The 18,335-nt window shown below is 44.1% G+C and overlaps 1 protein-coding gene across 1 annotated transcript; it reads left to right on the top strand.

The window, feature by feature from the left end:
* The first annotated feature begins 6,730 nt into the window (after positions 1-6,730).
* palmda (palmdelphin a) lies at positions 6,731-13,610 on the top strand. Its single transcript, XM_034556297.1, has 8 exons — positions 6,731-6,775; positions 6,897-6,977; positions 7,173-7,300; positions 7,401-7,515; positions 8,838-8,862; positions 8,943-9,035; positions 10,108-10,268; positions 12,510-13,610. The coding sequence occupies exons 1-8, from the start codon at positions 6,731-6,733 to the stop codon at positions 13,608-13,610; spliced, it is 1,749 nt and encodes a 582-aa protein (XP_034412188.1).
* Positions 13,611-18,335: the final 4,725 nt, after the last annotated feature.

The raw sequence follows: 18,335 nt of genomic DNA on the forward strand, positions 1-18,335 counted from the left end.
GTTTGTTCTATAATGAAACTCGTCCCTCATTCCCAAAGATATGTATAGACGACTTCCAATGTTCCCTTAAAACATTGTTTGATGACTATTGAATATGCGTCATGTTTTAAATTACAGTGTTGTGTATCACTTCAAACTCACAGGCCAGCAACGAGATTATTTATTTTCAATGCACTTACAGTTTTTTGTCCCCAAGCTTCTCATCCTTCTATTCTAATACCTACTGTGTATGTAAATAGGCAGAACTGTTACTTTAAAAATTGTTGTCTCAGATGCTACTGATCAAAATGATGATACAACTTGGTTTCATCAGCTAGTAAGATGTGCATTCTGTAAAATAAATATACAGTAGCCTTGTGTACTGTATGTACACATATTTGTCTCTTCTGTGTCAGCAGTAGTGTTTTGTGTACACATGTAAATATAGCTATCACAATGAAGTAGGACCTTGACTAAAGTTGCCATGTAGTTGTCATGATGGATTTCTGCCTCATAGTCATTCTGAATGTTTGATTCATTTCTTTATATGTGATTATTATACATACATAGATACATGGTGTTTCAGTTATTTATTTACCTGAGATAACTCTTGACATTGTTAGTGCAGTGTTTTCTGTTGGTCATGTCTGTGCAACATGTAATTTATGTTCTGATTAAATTTGACTGTGCTGTCTTTATTCTAACTTTCAAATATACTGTAGCGACCCGGTCAGGAAAGCTACGAGCCGTTATCTTGCTTATTGCCGTTTATTCGGGGACAGTACACAGGCTACTGTGGGCGGAGCCTACGCCAAACAACAGTCAACACGTTAAACATTCTCCTCCAGGCTTAACCCTCTGGTACTGGTCATAGACTAACTCTCAACAGCCAGTAACACAAACAACAACATCCCCCTTCACTCGCTCTGCCAATCCCAAGTACGTTCATGTGTCCCACCCACCCCATGGGTAGCTAGGATGATTGACAGGTTTCACAGCTACACAGAGGTCATGAGCCCTTCACTGACCTCCTGAACTCAGTAATAGCCATGCCAATAAGGGTGAATACCTTTAAGGGTGAAAGGACTCTTCCAACAATACAACTTTAAATAAAAATAATGCTTTAGGCATGGCCCAATATAAAAGACCCTGAGTTTCCCCACCCATACTCACCTGCAGTCTATTCATACTGTTATACCAGCAGCCTCCCTTGTTATTCTTGCCTACCCATTCCACACCTTTTGACTGCCTTTGGGATGTTTTTATTCCTTTCCCTTCGGATTTGTTTGCTACACAGACTGATTACTGTTTGACCCTTTGCTTGTCTTTGGATTTTGAACTTTGAAGGAAACCACTTCTCCCTTAACCTGTGCTTTTGGGTTCAAGTCTGCCTCCTGTTGTCACAACTTTACTCCACTGATGGCAGGGGCCACCGTGCAAGGTACCACCAGCCCATCAAGACTAACTAAGCATCCACACCTACAATTTTGGGGACATATTTACATAAACTGAAAGGAGCCAGTAATCAGACCGCAAATCTTCTGATTGGAAGACCACCCACTCTGGGCCACAGCCGTCCCCTCAAAACTGGTTTTAAAGGACACTAGTTAGATGTTCCAGTCCAATATGTATTTTCATAAATCAAATCAAACAGAAAACTCAAGTTGTTCAGTCAATGATTCTGTATAGTTGTATATGTTTGTACGTTGTTGATTCTTAAGCCAATGCATTTCTGATATCTCTAGGAATCAACCTGACAATGTCTGACATAAAATAGAAAATAAATAAATACATGTATTTTCTCCACCCAAAAAAAAAAAACACTTTGAAACCCATAAAGATATTAATATTAATACTTGTAAGGTCTGACTTCACATGCAAGTGAAGGCTTTCATTGACTGTTACATCATGCTCAGTAACATATCAGTTATGAGTTGAATAATTACTTTTCGTTTGTGGCCTTTTTTTTCTGGCAATAGTTTGGATCGACAACAGTTTAACAAAGTAGACTCACTGCTATTGGCTGACAGGGCGATAGCCAACTGTCAATCAGCTGTAACACACGCATATCCGCAGAGCCCCGCCCACCTACACCTGCAGCCTTGAGGTCTCGTGCTTCCCGCGGGACAGACCGGACAGAGGCCGGACGGTCCAGCGCGAGACAGCTGCTGCTAGGTGAGCTACACGGGAGAGAGAGATATTTAGGGTCCGAGCGGAGGACCCTATTGACTTTGTTAGGGTTCTTATTATTCCGCTTTTTATTTTAGAACATTGGGCGCATTTTGGGGGTATTTGCGAGCGACGAAAACCGCTCAAATTTGGCACGCTTGTCAGGCTTGGTGAAAATAGACGTATGATCAGGGAGTCACATTGTTGCCATTCATAGTTGCTCTCTAGCGCCCCCTCACATTTTGACCGGCGACGCCCCTCACCCAGAATGTCCATATCCACCTGCTCTACAAAAAACCCTCTCAGACCCCTAAGGTCCGCCTACTTAGATTTTCCGCCATTTTGAATTTTGTGAAAAACACCTAATTGACTTTCTTAACTACATGCTTGGTCCAAATCAACAAAACCTGATATCAATCAAATCATTGAAGCCAGATGACGTAGAATATGTCAACCGTTTTTTAATATCTCATTGTGGTAAGGATCTATGGTCCAATGAACATCTTAGGGGCGTGTCTTGTTTTTCAATGCTCATAGCGTCAACACTATTGGGACTAATCACTTTGAAACATTTTTCCTAAGTGCACATGGCATGCCTTAACTTGCAAAAAAAGTCTTGTGCGATTTGAACAACAGGGGGCGCTACAATAATTCGCCGAAGTTGCCCGTTTTTCGCGTTTTTTCTCTTGTTTTTGCCACTTTTTGCCGTTATACATATAACGTTATCTCCCACAAAAAAAAAATCAGATCGACTTCAATCTTCTTTCCAGGATAATCAGAAGGCCTTGAGCATGATTATTCTGCAAAGAAACGTTGCTTTCACCCACTCTCACTTGTCATTAAAATAATTCCAATAAAATTCCACTTTCTGTTTTTTGTTATGCTAGAGACTGTTGCTGTAACTAAACCAATCTTTCCAAAAATAATCATGCATGATGCCAGTCAAGCCCTGAACACATTTCCAAGAAGAAACATTCGCAATTGTCATTGGAACACCTACTAAAAAAATAAAATGACAAGTTTTAGACACTAATTCCTCAATTCTCCATCTACACATCGGACTTCAAACACAACTCTGCCAACTGCCACCTGCAAAAGTTCTCTGACGACTCTGCGATCGTCGGCCTCATCTCGGCCGATGATGACAGGGAGTACAGGGAACTGAACCAGGACTTCTTAGGATGGTGCCAGCGGAACCGCCTCCAGATCAACTCCAGCAAGACCAAGGAGCTGGTGGTGGACTTCCGCCGTGGTAAACGCTCTCCTCCAACACCAGTGAGCATCCAGGGACTGGACATTGAGATTGTGAAGTCTTATAAGTACCTGGGTGTTCACTTGAACAATAAACTGGACTGGTCTGACCACGCTCATGCACTCTACAAGAAGGGACAGAGCAGACTCTTTCTGCTGAGGAGATTGAGGTCCTTTGGGGTGCAGGGAGCACTCCTGAAGACCTTCTTCGACTCGGTGGTGGCATCAGCCATCTTTTATGGAGTGGTCTTCTGGTGCAGCGGCATCACAGCAGCTGACAGGAGGAGACTGGACAAACTGGTGGGGAAGGCCAGCAGCGTGCTGGGGTGTCCTCTGGATACTGTGGAGGTGGTGGGAGACAGGAGGATGATGGCCAAGCTATCGTCTCTGATGGACAACACCTCCCACCCCATGCAGGGTACTCTGGCAGCGCTGCACAGCTCCTTCAGCCACCGGCTGATTCATCCCCGGTGTCTGGGGGAGAGGTACCGCAGGTCCTTTCTCCCCGCTGCTGTCAGGCTGCACAACAAGCTGAGCTCCCAGTAGGCCACAAACACTTGAACACTTTGGACTTCGCACTGAACAGCACTTTAGCCCAGTTGCCCAGTTGTGCAATACTAATACGTTTAAGTACTTTTTAAATTTTTTAAAAATTTATTTTATACACTTTATCCACTTTATTCTATTTCTACTCCGTCTGTATATATAATATTCTTCTTGTATTTTTACTCTTTTATCTTAATTCTGTTATTATACTACTTGTTTTACTTATTACTGTGAGCAATGCTGCTGTAATCCTGTAATTTCCCCATTGAGGGACTAATAAAGGATTATCTTATTTTATCTTATCTTATCTCTTAATATTTTCTAGCTATACGAGTTTCGATCAACTTTTTTCAGCAAATCAGTGGCGCAGTGGGATAAACACCTCTCTTGAGTGTGGAAGTTGTGTGTTTGAATCCAGGCCAGGGCAAATTTTTTCATCACTTTTTCTTTTTACCTTTAATTTACATGACGGGGTCTAGACTTCACGTAGAGACACGTGATGCATGTATCTGTTCACATTCTCAAAGCGCCCCCTACTGGCCAAAACAAATGAGCCTAAAATGCATCAGATTCACATGTAATTTACACAACGTGGTCTACACTTCACATAGAGACGTTGTGCATGTATTTGTTCACATTCTCAAAGTGCCACCTAGTGGCTCAACTAGACTTGCTCGAATCTGCCCCAAACTCGTCGTGCTTGTTACAAGTCACGGTCTGAGGATATCGACAAGCTTATTTTCACTCGCGGTTGACGCGCCACGTACTGGCGAAAGAATATCGGGGTTACGCGACAAACGGTAAAACATCCGCCCTGCGTTCTCGGCCGAGCAGGTCGCCGTCCCGCCGGCGCCCCCGACCGGCGCCGGTGAGCAAGGACCCGTTCATTGCTGCTCGCAGCTTTAATATTATTATTATTACTATTATTATTATTATTATTATTATTATTATTATTATTATTATTATTATTATTATCATTATCCATATGAATTGTATATTGTTTGTGTTGCTATGTCTTGGTGCTTTGGCAATATTGTTGTTGCAACATCCATGCCAATAAAGCCTATTGAATTTAATTGAATTGAGAGAGAGCGAGAGAGAGAGAGAGGGAGAGAGGGAGAGAGGGAGAGAGAGAGAGAGAGAGACAGAGAGAGACAGACAGACAGACAGACAGACAGACAGACAGAGGCCAGACCGTCCAGCACGAGACAGCTGCTGGGTCACTGCGAGGTGAGCTAGACGGCTTTCTGCACCTTTTTATATAGTATTAATGGGTGGGAAGGGGAAGTATTTCATTGTTGTGTACACAAGTAATAAGGTTATACCGAGAGAGAGAGAGAGAGAGAGACACAGAGAGAGACAGAGACAGAGAGAGAGAGAGAGGTGGATATAATTCCTTAATTCTGTTTAAGCTTCAGTTTCACCTTACTGCTGCTAGTTTGAGCCGTTGTGAGCAATACAAGGTAGTGGTATAACAACTTTAACTCTGTCATTTATAAACTCACATAAATATATTGCAGATACTTAGCATGTAGTACTCTTTCAGTACCTTAGTACTATACTTTGACCGTTGGGATTGTGTGACATTCTAGGCCAAATGAAGAAAGAAGTACATTTAATTTGTGTAGATTCATTCAAGTTATTTCTTTGCTCTGTGATCACTCTATTTAGAGCGAAGTGAACGAGTGCAGCCCTGTACAGGGATATATGAAGCCAATGACATAAAGTACATGCAGAGAAACAGTTGGGAGCATGTGTAGATGGTGAGCTTCTTGGCACATGGCCGTCATTCTGTCCTTCTGTCGATATTGTTGCTGGCAAGCAGATGGCTTCTACGGATTATAGCCTCATGAGTAGATTAGCTCAGATACTGCTTTACTGACTCGTTACCTCACTCACTGACAGGACACAAGCTCTACTCTGCATTTATTTTGTCAGAGTGATAAAACAGTCAGTCATCCTAATTAATTACTGACAGGCCGGTTGGAGATGATGTGAGGACTGACTGGATGAATGGAAAAGAGAACTATGTGACCGACAGAGCGTCAGATAAGCCTCAGGCTGACGGGACGGATGCTTTTTTAGGGGAGAACAATATTTAGTCCCTCTCCTTGAAACTACATATGAGATGGACTGATTTGTTAAAGGTATTTAATCTGAGTTCTGGCTGACCTGAGGCAGTGGGTCAATAACATGTTAGCATATTGTTTGTTTAGCTATGGTGTATATATGTAAGGGGTTTAGGAGCTATTGGTTCAATACCAGTAGAGGAGTATATGAGCCTCACATCAGCCACCTGGGTCTTCACTCACTTTGTCAAATGGTGACTTGGAAATAGAAGCAGTAAATGAGCATGTTTCTGTCTAAGAATACCCCGCTTATTGTGTTTAAGTTTGAACCCTCGCTATAAACTCTCCTGACCCACATCAATATCAAACACGTAGACTCACTGCTATTGGCTGACAGGGGAGACAGAAAATCTGAGCCTGTCTTTACTGTACAGTATGTGGTAATGCTTGTTTTACCTAATAATACAGATGATGCATTACAGATAGAGTAAGATTCATAAGACTGATCCTATACACTGGAGGTTTTCATGCTATCAACTTAAATCCATTTGTACTGCTGTGTGTTGTTAAAGCTGTCATCATTTTTCATCAATAATCCTGTAAATGAATGCAGTTTGCCTTTATTGCAATGTTGAACTGTGAAAAAAAGTCCAACAAATATCTCCTGTTTCTTGTCCACTGTCTTCTCGCTCTCCTTTTCTCTCTCCTGCGGCAGCATGGAGGAGTCTGACCTGCTGAAAAACAGGCTGCAGGCCATCACTGTAATGCTTTTGTTAGCCATAACTACAACATGTCTACAGTTTAATAACCCAAACATACTTTAAAAAATATACGCTTGTATATCTGCTGTGAACTTCTATTTACTGTAATCTTTTGTGACAGGAGAAACATCGCATCCAGGAAGACATTAGACAGAGGAAACTGGACCTGGACCGAGAGAAACTCAAACTTCAGCATCTAAAGGTTCACATTACACTCTTTTACATTGTCTCAGCATAGCTACAAATGGTTAGTGATAACACCAGATGACGTGTGTGGTAAACTGTCATACCGGATAGATGGGATGTATCTCTTATTAGCACAAATAATCACTCTGTCCATCTGTTTGTCGACAAATGTTCATATAATTCCCATTATTAAACCCTCTGAAATCCTCAGAAAAAAGCCCTGAGAGAGCAGTGGCTGCTACAGGACTCAGCTTCCTACAATGCAACAGACTCCTCACTGCAAAAGAGCCTTCTGTCTGACCAGCGGCAGACCAGAGCACTGCAGCTCAACATCCACAGGTACAAAACCCACAAACACTCACACACACACACACACACACACACACATAAACAAACCAATGACCTATTGAACCTGCACTGTTTTTTTCTGACCCATTAGGATAGAAATGGAGGTGGAGTCTTTGGAGAGAGCGGAGTCTATGATTTCTACCAACGCGGCTTTTATCCTCAACAGACTGAAAGCTGTGGAGAAAAGTCCAAGGGACATTATCAAGGTAGTAACATACACTGTCTCTCACAGACGTGTGAAAGGGGCGGGGCCAATGGGGCGGTGCGAATGGGGCGGTGCGAAAGGGGCGGCGCGAAAGGGGCGGCGCGAATGGGGCGGCGCGAATTGCGAATGGGGCGGCGCGAATGGGGCGGTGCGAATGGGGCGGTGCGAATGGGGCGGTGCGAAAGGGGCGGCGCGAATGGGGCGGCGCGAATGGCGAATGGGGCGGCTACGAATGAGGCGGTGCGAATGGGGCGGTGCGAATGGGCCGGTGCGAATGGGCCGGTGCGAATGGGGCGGTGCGAATTAGGCGGCGCGAATGGGGCACATGTGCGAATGGGGCGGTGCGAATGGGGTGCATGTGCGAATGGGGCGGTGCGAATGGGGCGCATGTGCGAATGGGGTGGTGCGAATGGGGTGGTGCGAATGGAGCGGCGCGAATAAGGCGCTGCGAATGGGGCGGCGCGAATGGGGCGGTGCGGATGGGGCGGTGCGAATGGGGTGGCGCGAATGGGGCGGCGCGAAAGGGGCGGCGCGAATGGGGCGGCGCAAATGGCGAATGGGGCGGCTACGAATGAGGCGGTGCGAATGGGGCGGTGCGAATGGGGCGGTGCGAATGGGGCGGTGCGAATTAGCGGCGCGAATGGGGCACATGTGCGAATGGGGCGGTGCGAATGGGGCGCATGTGCGAATGGGGTGGTGTGAATGGGGTGGTGCGAATGGAGCGGCGCGAATAAGGCGCTGCGAATGGGGTGGCGCGAATGGGGCGGCGCGAATGGGGCGGTGCGGATGGGGCGGTGCGGATGGGGCGGTGCGAATGGGGCGGCGCGAATGGGGCGGCGCGAATGGGGCGGTGCGGATGGGGCGGTGCGAATGGGGTGGCGCGAATGGGGCGGCGCGAATGGGGAGTTGCGAATGGGGAGTTGCGAATGGGGCGGCGCGAATGGGGCGGCGCGAATGGGGCGGCGCGAATGAGGCGGCGCAAATGGAGCGCATTTGCGAATGGAACGCATATGCGAATGGGGCGGTGCGAATGGGGCGGTGCGAATGGGGCGGTGCGAATGGGGCGGTGCGAATGGGACGGCGCGAATGGGGCGGTGCGGATGGGGCGGTGCGAATGGGGCGGCGCGAATGGGGAGTTGCGAATGGGGCGGCGCGAATGGGGCGGCGCGAATGGGGCGGCGCGAATGGGGCGGCGCGAATGGGGCGGCGCGAATGGGGCGATATGCCGAGATATTCTCCTGGTGACTGGGTTGACACAGCTGGAGAGTATTTTGGTGCTTTCATCATGTTGCATTTACTTGTTGATTTGTGTCTGTCCTCTAGGAGGCCCAGGACAGCTTTGTTCCTGGTAAGTCATGAGATCATTTGGATGCTTCAACCAACACCGAAGATGAACATGTGTTAGCAGTTCTGTTGTCTATCCTATAGAGCCGTTACTGGTCACCACAGGGATCCCTGATGTCCCAGAATCCCTCTCTCCACCAGCCAATAAACACTCTGAAGCAAACGCATCGAGAAAGAGTGAGATAATTTTTACACATACCTGTAAAGTCATTAAAAGCACATTGTACTTTTGAGTAATGATAGAGTCCTGTAGTTTGATGACAAGTAACTTCAAAGAAAAAGGCCAGTGAAAACCTACATTTTAGTATCAAACACTCACTTGAAATGTGTCTGAAAAGCTTGTAGCTCTCCCGCTTGCAGAGGACAGCAGATGTAGTCAGCTTGGATTCCAGCAGAGACCGAGGCCGTTTCTCAATATGCGTTCTTGTCTGTACTTGTGTTCTCGTGGACTTGTGAAACTGAGTACTGTTCCAATTCAAAAGTCTGCATCTCGCCAAGCACGGTCCAAATGCTTGGATGTGACTTGATCCGCCCATTTCACCGGGGATGCATCAGAGGGAACTTGTGTGTACTTGGGACCGCCAATATCCCAGAATGCATTTCGCAACAGCAATGGGGCATTACCATCTAATGGGGAATAGTTAATGGTGAATACACAACAGACAATTTATATTTTCTAAATACTACTGCTGTTGAGTCACAGAATGTAATTTTAGAATGTTTTCAGGCGAGAAGTTAGTTGTTTAAGCATCAAATCTGTGGTTATTTATCAAGATTCAGCCGACTAGAAATATGCTCCAATGATTTCGGAGATTTGAGGTCCTGCTCGCAGGACCGGTGAGCCTCGCAGCCCCGGGCGGTCAGTGCTCAGTGTGGCCGCCGTGAACAATTGAACTCGGCAGGACTTTAAATGATCCGCTGGCTCTGATGACTCCGAGAGATTAAACATGAGATATCATTCGGTTTGTACTGCTCCTGTAAAGGGTTCAGCTTTTCCATCTGATGAACTAAGAAAAGAGGAAAGGAGCAATCCGGTGTATCGCCATGATTACCCTCCTTACTAGTGTACATGTAAACACGCTCATTACCTTTGGGAGAGGCTGCAATAGGCTGTGTAGAAGAGATACACAGCAGTGCTCGGAAAAAGGGAGCAGCAGCTGAAGCTGAAGTTGTCAATGTTTATCATTGAAGCAATCTAACATAACCTGATATTAACATAGCCTCTGCCTGTCTTCTTTGTGTGTCCCAGATCTGTTTGCCATGGAGATCAATGTGACTGAAAAGCTGTTGACTGGGCAGAGCACACGACTTTCTACTGCATCCCTTCCTCCTGATGAGTTGAACCAACACGCCAGCCTCAAGGTTTACGACGACGGCAGGAAGTGGGTTTATGCCTTGAATTCACAAGAGGTATGCATTAATAACCTTTATTTATACTGCATTTTACAAAGCTTACACTGCTTCATAACACTTCATAATCCCAAACATTTATATTGTGGTAATTAATGTGGTGCAATACGAGTATAAGCTCAAAGTTACAGAGCCCATAAAGACAAATTAATGTCTTTAAATTATTATGGTGTTTAAAGTTAATAAAAAAATGTTTTAAGAGATGTTTTGTAGGGTTATGTTTTGGGCATAATGTGAATATATTCCTTTATGAGATTGTGATACTTAATGAGGAAAGATGGGGAATGTAGGGAAAGAGAGCAGGATGAAATCTCCGCACCCGTTGGTTTCCATCCACTAAAAGTGCTTGTTGGTTTCCATTGTTAATATAAGTGTCTGACACCATGAGGGAAACTCTAAAGAAACATAACCTTTTTACTTGATCTGGTCTGTTTGTTATTATGTCCAAGCCCCGTTCAAGGAGAAGTTCTTTGAGAATCTGGTAGCATTGGGTCACAGCGCCCACAGGAACACCATCCCAGGAGTCACAACTTTGCAGCAGCTGGTTGAACCTCATCTGCCTGTTGCCTCTCTACATAATCTGCTCAATGAACTCAAAGACCTCTTACACCTCGCCCACTGTCATGATCTCTTGGGGCGACTGTGGCTCAGTGGTGAGCAGGGTCGTCCTTCAATCAGAGGATCATTGGTTCCATCCCCGGCTCCACTAGTCCTTGTCGATGTGACCTTGGCCAAGACACTGAACCCCAGATTGTTCACGCAGGCTTTTCCTGCCTATGAATGGGTGTGAATGGTGAGAGTCCTGATGGGCAGGCGGCACCTTCCATGCTAGTCCCTGCAATCAGGGTATGAATGGGTATGAATGTAATGTTGAAGCACTTTGAGTGGTCAGAAGACTAGAACATTTACCATTTACTAGTTGTCTCTACACAACATACTGTTTGAGAGTTTGTGTTTTCATAGCGAAACTCTTTCCATGATGTCAGACACTTATAACAATCAGAACTTCTAACAATTAGCACTTAAGGTGGACGTAAATGACGACGCAGTCCGTCCCAATAGGATTACATTACAGGCTTGGTCCAGACAGATTAGGTTGCAAAGTCTGAGGATGAGTGACTAACAGGTGCACTGATTGAACTGGTCAGGTGAGTGAGAGATAGAGTGGCAGGAGAGAAGGGAAGCTGACATATGTGTGTCGTGGAATTATTTGTAACTCTTATTCACAAGCTTTGGATGCTTACAATAATAAGATCCAACAACCTTTAAGCTTTTGAGTATTTTTTCTTGCAAGAAGGAACAAGTCTGCAGGACGATGAACATTCAGAAGAGAAGTACAAATGTACAGCTAGGGAGTGTGAGGGAGCGGTGAAAAAGGTGACTTCATTGTATTATGGCAATTAGAGAAAGGGGGCTGTCTTATCAAATAGGGAGGTTAGGAGCTCTGGGTCTCAAACGGCAGATTCATAAGTTGAAGGTTTACAGGAGACGGATAAGAAAGCGCCGCTGGTTAAAGAAACGTAGGTGTAACGTTGAAGTTAGAAACCCGATGGCGGGGAGTATATAACGAAAAGGGCCACAAAAAGGTTCTTTGTCAGCATAAGCACAACATGGTTACAACAAATATAATATTATATGATATTCAAACATGCAACAATTATAATAATATTATTATATTTTTCCATTACATGTGATCTCTTTTTGGTTCCAGTTAACTGGCTGCAACATTCTGTATAACTTGAAGGCATGGGAGGTTAAAGACAGCTAGTGTAACCAATTCTTCATTAATTCAGCATGAATAATTCTCTCCTAGTCAGTGAGTCAATGATTTTGGGAACAATACCAAGCTGATGATGAAGTGTGAACTACCTTATTAACATTATAATCACAAGTAAGATAGACAGAAGATAATTCCTACATTTCTGGCAATAGGGTTAACAGAGGTTGTATCATTCAATTTTGATGTGTTTATTGACCCTCACAAGATCATTTCACTATTTTCCTCATTGAGTTGGAGTTAGATTTTTCGAAGATTATTCGATATCCAACGCTTGATGTCAGTCAGTCCTTCCAATAGGATTTTAGGGCCATATAAAGGATGAAAAGGAATTGATGTCTTAAAAAGGGTAACTCTAAACTGTCTGATAATGAATATTCCTGAGGATAGTCTGCTTTCTCCACTTTTGCTATTGACCTCTGATTGTGTTCTCCTAATAATGATGCATATATTTCTATGTTTAGGGGTCACATGATCAGAGCTGTGTGTCTGAGCTCTCAGCCAACAAGGTTGAACAGTTGCTGAGAAGCGCCACAGTGCATCGCAAACTAAACCACCAAAACCACCACCTTAATCACAGCAGAAGGGAAGAACATTGTCTTTACAACCACTGCGATGAGAGAGATGGAGTGAAGGGGTTTGACCTTAGAAACCAGCGAGGATATTATGGTAACCATCTCCTCAGAAACACCATACCGGAGAAAGACTTTAACTGGAGGGAAAACTGGCAGAGAAAACCAGGGGTAGAGTATGGCTATGGTCACCAGGAAAGTATTTACAGACAGCAGGAAGAGAGAAATAACCAAAGCAACCTGAGGGAAGGTCATCGCCTCGGAAACCACAATAGACTGAGACATCCCTTTGGTAACCAGAAAGATCGTCACAGTTCGTACCAGGTGAGAAACTGTCACGGACTTCAGGAGGATCGGCCTGATTACCACCACGCCAGCAGCATCATCCGAAGCAATAGTGTGGTAAATGTGGGCAGAACCAATGATTGCACTCCTCCCAAATCACATGACCAGGAAACCGAGTCTGTCTACCCTGCGCAGCTCTGCTACACTCCTGCCAATTATATTCCTCTGAGTGATTACATCAGCGTGAACGAAGAAGAACTTTATTGCTACAGCCCACCATCTTATCCCAGACACAATGGCAGACCACCCACTGCCATGTACAGTGGCCCCACCCACTCTGAAAGAGTGCCCTCCCCCCTCTACGGCGACAACAACCCTTACACCATCATCAATGCCATGGAAGCTACTGAGCCAATCACAGCCATCTTCATGGGCTTCCAGATGGCGCAGGATGACAGTGGGCGGGGTCAGGAGTTTGAGGGCTCCCTGAAGGCAGAGCTGGTCATCATTGAGGACAACAAAGACAACATTATGAAGGAGAAGAAGTGCCACGTCCAGCTTGCGGACAATAGGTATCCAACAGGAAGTTCAGCCAATGGAAAAGTGGGATGTGTGGAGGGAGTTGGAGACAGATGGACGGAGAGACGGGTGGGACCAGGTATCAGAAAGATCCAGAAAAAACACAAACCCTGCTGTACTGTGTGCTAACGGGACTAACTAATGCATTGGTACTCAATAACTAGCTGTATCAGTCTGCTGATCTCACGACTAACTGAAAACTATTTTATTTTATGAACTGCTGTTTGAAATGGGCAGAAATGCTGCAGCACTCTGAAAACAATATCCAAAATCAATATCAGAGCCTTCATTCCACACATGAATAATTGATTTGGTTGATTAGTTAACAGGCATTTTGTTAATAAGCTACGAGAAAAAAATGTAGCTCCACATCAGGACCACTAGTACTGATCGGCTGCTTTCCTCTTACACATGGCCTTTTCCTCTTCTGGATTGTTTATGGTGAAGACAATCTCAGGGAAGTTGCTCCTTTTCAGTTAAACACCACGAGCAAAGACATCTCCTTTGCTAACTTGCTCTGTATCCCAATGTAAGAACAAAAGAAAGTTTCACAGCAGTTGTCTCATATTCAATAATGAGACAAGGAGAAACAGAAGATACCCGGATGTTGTGGATGTCACAAGGGAACCAGTCACTGTAGGCAATGCAAGAAAAGCAGGACTATACATCCGTTTAGTGTTTCACAGAGGAAGGGGTCAGTCGTGAACACACAGAGAATTATTACCAACTTGGCAGCTAATTGTTTCAGTTTCACCATGGACTGACCGTCTCTGAGTGGACTTAAAGATGAACCCTTGGTTTGAGGACTTGAGTTTGGCATTGTGTCTGTTGCCATCTTGGTATTTTGGTGACTATATGGATGGGAGAGTGGGTACAGCTAGCATAACAACCGTTAGCAAAACAAAGGCTAGGTTTGCTAAGCTTTAATATATTATTATTATTATATAACAGCAGAGTTATATCAATTGAATTAAAACGTCAGCTCCTGTACAGTTGGTTCATGAATATTAGCTTCAGAGACCAAAACCATTTGAGTTTGAATCTTTTGGAGCCAGCCTCAACTGGCCATTGGAGGAACTGCAGTTGTTGGTACATCCACATTGGCTTCATTTCTCCAACCCACTTCCCCCGTCCGCTCCGCAGCACACCGCTCAGTTAGAGACTGATAGAGGGGATACACAAACACCACAACAATGAACTGATAACATGTTGATCTGTAACTGGATGTAAATACACAATTGTTGTCTAATATATCACATCTGGCAGCTTGTCATGGAGATGTTCTGCCACCGGGTGTCCAAAGAATTGCTGAATGCAGCTCAAAAGCAAAACTCAAGCAGAAATGTTGTCTTTTCATTCTTGGAAGAGAACATTGACTTTGGTCACTTTGAGTACTGTAAGTTTCAGTGAATAATGCACAGAAATACATTCTCAAACCACCGACTTCTCTGCTATTTAAATGACAATGTACGCTTCAATAAAACATATTGTAAATACACACATATGTACAGTGCATTATGAAAATGACTAACTATAAACAGTATTGAAGGCCTTTAATGAAGTATATGTGTAAATATAAAGCATATAGAGCTTGAACTGCTCTCTGGCTTCCTCTGCTGGTACAAACAAGGTGAGGTAAGCTGGGTCGTACTAATGAGCAGCTATTACATCTCAGAGTGGACCAAGATATTTATGTATGGCATTTCTATTTCAATAAGTGCTTTTGTAGGGTGCTGTTCCAAAGTAGAGTTCAGAGACACCTAGTGGCAACCAGAAAATGAATGCTAATTCAATGATTTCAATCGACTAACACCTCTTGATGTTAGCCCAATATCAAATCAAATTGGTATAAACACAGATCTTTATTGAATGTGGTCTGAGGGGGATTTCTTTTCACGAGTGTTTTTTAACTGCCGATGGTCATCACTGTTTTATACTATTTGACTGGTGATGAGCATGTGTAATGATGACACTAATAAAGCTTTTGTTACAGATTCTTGTCAACATCTTGCTCTGTGTCTGCTTGTCAAACCCTCATCACAGTGTGTGTGTGTGTGTGTGTGTGTGTGTGTGTGTGTGTGTGTGTGTGTGTGTGTCTGTAGAAGCCATTACACTGATTTGTGTTTATCTATGCCATATTCCATCCATGTGGGTTTCATTTATGTTTCTGTTGCTGTTATGCAGTAAAAGAAAGTTTTGAAGTGACACTACAAATGAATGCGCGTTGATCTACTGACCTGTGTGTGTGTGTGTGTGTGTGTGTGTGTGTGTTGTGAAGGTAGCAGGTCCTTCCCTCTTGTGCAGGAGCGTTCAGCTGTTTCTCAGGTCTTCGGGTCAACCCCCTGCCTCACCAGCCTGCTCGGCTGCCTTCACGCTGTGTTTTATTTCCTTTGGTTGAAGTTTTATATCATAGGTCTGTTAATAAACTTCCGTTTCCAGGGAGCAGGAGCTTCATCCACTGTCAACGATAAGCATGTTGCATCTTCCTCTACTTCTAACGTTGATGCTTAGTTCTGTTCAACCTTCTTACCAAACTCTTTTAGCAGTTTAGTTGTGTTCAGAGATCTTTGCTTTAGTCAGCAGTCTACAGGCCAAACATAAAGATGGGCTTCACTGCATACAGGCTCCCAGACCCAAGCTTGATGGGCTCATAACTCCACAAAGGGCTGAGTTTGTATTTTGGATTAAAAACATTTTTTTCATTTCGTTTAAATGTTAAATTGAGACGACAGCAACAACTGTGGTCACAAGGGACCATTCTGATAAGTGATAAAACAGTGTTAGAGCTCAAGGAGAGAGGAATCATTACGTTGGTGAACATATCAGTTCAATCGGAGCCAGGGGCGGACTGGCCATAGGGGATTCCGGGGAAATCCCCAGTAGGCCGGCCCACCTCTGTCACCAACCGACGCCCCCTCTGACATCGCCGGCCCGGACTACATTCTATGCTTCACAGAACATGTTGAATTTATTCTAATACCTAAGGTCCGTAATCACTGACTGACATGTATACTACTGGGGCGACCATGGGTCAGTGGTTAGCATGCCCGTCTTTCAATCAAGGGGTTGGCAGTTCAATCCCCGCCCTAGTCGATGTGTCCTTGAGCAAGACACTTAACCCTGCATTGCTCCCAGTAGCTGTGTCTACAGTGTATAATGTAAAGTGTCTTTGAGTATCTTGAAAAGCACTATATAAATTAAATGGATTATTACTACTGGCGACCTGTATTCACACTCACGGTTTGGACGTTCAGGTTAGCTGGCCAATCACAGGGAAGCAGCGTGCTGGTTGGGAGGGTTGAGCCCTGTGATTGGGGGAGTAGGGTGGTAGGCGGGAGGTGTACCGACGAAGTGACTGTGTTGTGTTGTTGTTATGACGAGTGTGAGCGAAGCAACGTGAGCTAGTTAGCATTCAGGTTAGCCACCGTTAGCGAAGTACCTTCACTACTGTGAGCTCCTGTGAATGAACCGGCAAATAAAAGAAACCAACGTCTGCGGGTCGTTCCTGTGGACGTTAGAGTATCATGTAGCCTCTTGACATGTGTCAAGACTAAGAGAATCAGACACAGACAGATGTATCCGGTCATTTTTCAAAATAAAACATATTTCCTTTTCAAAATAAAACGGTCTCTCTTGATTTTTAACCTTGCGTCACTCGCTCGCACACAAAGACGTTTTTGAACATGATTCGAAAGCACGGCACCAAAACGTGAATCCTTTAAAGGTGGAGCTGAAAAGTTCAGGGAGAAAAAGAAGAGATATCTGGAGGAAGGTGCATCCAAATATTTAAAAATCTCTGATTTATTTGGAAAACCACAGACTGGTGATATGATGGTAAGTTGTGGTGTTGACTTGGCCAATGTTAGCTTGCTTTTCACAGATGAGGTAATGTTTCCTACGAGCTAGCCCAGCTAGCTGTAGTCGCTTGCTTTTAATCAATGAGCAAGCTATCCACGGTGGTAAATGATAAGAGGATAATCTTATCATTTCTAATAACTTATGTCAAATAACGCTTAAGTTAACCAACTAGCTTGTTATGCTAAAATCACTGTGTTACACACAACACTAACATTATAAACAATGTTAATATGTTATCTAGATTGATGCTGGTAGGGTCCCAGCGCCTAGATAACACCCAGGGCCCAGTAATTAGTACATAAAAGTATACTTACATGTACTTAAGTACAACTTCAGTGTGCCCCATTTTAGTACAAAAAAAGTACAATTAGTGGTACACCAAAGTGGTATACTTTAAAATACTAGTACAACAATTGTGTATTTCAATTTAGCACATGTATTTAAAGTATACTTATCTAATACACTTTGAGTGTACTAACCAATAAAGGAAAGTTAAGTACAAAAAAGTATACTTAGTAGTACTCTTAAATTGAATGTACTTTTTTGACCTGGGGTACTAATATACTAAATACTACCATAGTGTGCTGATAGTGTTGTGTCAACGGTTTAACATACTAACATAATAATCCCTATACGACTCATGTAGGAAGAAGATGACAGTGACAGGGATAGCAGCCAGGATGAGAGAGAAAGTCAAGGCCAAGATGAGAGAGAAAGTCAAGGCCAAGATGAGAGAGAAAGTCAAGGACATGATGACATAGAAAGTCAAGGGCATGGTGAAGTCAAGGGCATGATGAGAGAGAAAGTCAAGGACATGATGACATAGAAAGTCAAGGGCATGATGAAAGTCAAGGGCATGGTGAAGTCAAGGGCATGATGAGAGAGAAAGTCGAGGGCATGATGAAGTCAAGGGCATGATGAAAGTCAAGTGCATGATGACAGAGAAAGTCAAGGGCAAGATGACAGAGGAAGTCAAGGGCACATTGACAGAGAAAG

The sequence above is a fragment of the Cyclopterus lumpus genome, chromosome 17 (assembly GCF_009769545.1).
Source record: "Cyclopterus lumpus isolate fCycLum1 chromosome 17, fCycLum1.pri, whole genome shotgun sequence".
Taxonomy (NCBI): domain Eukaryota; kingdom Metazoa; phylum Chordata; class Actinopteri; order Perciformes; family Cyclopteridae; genus Cyclopterus; species Cyclopterus lumpus.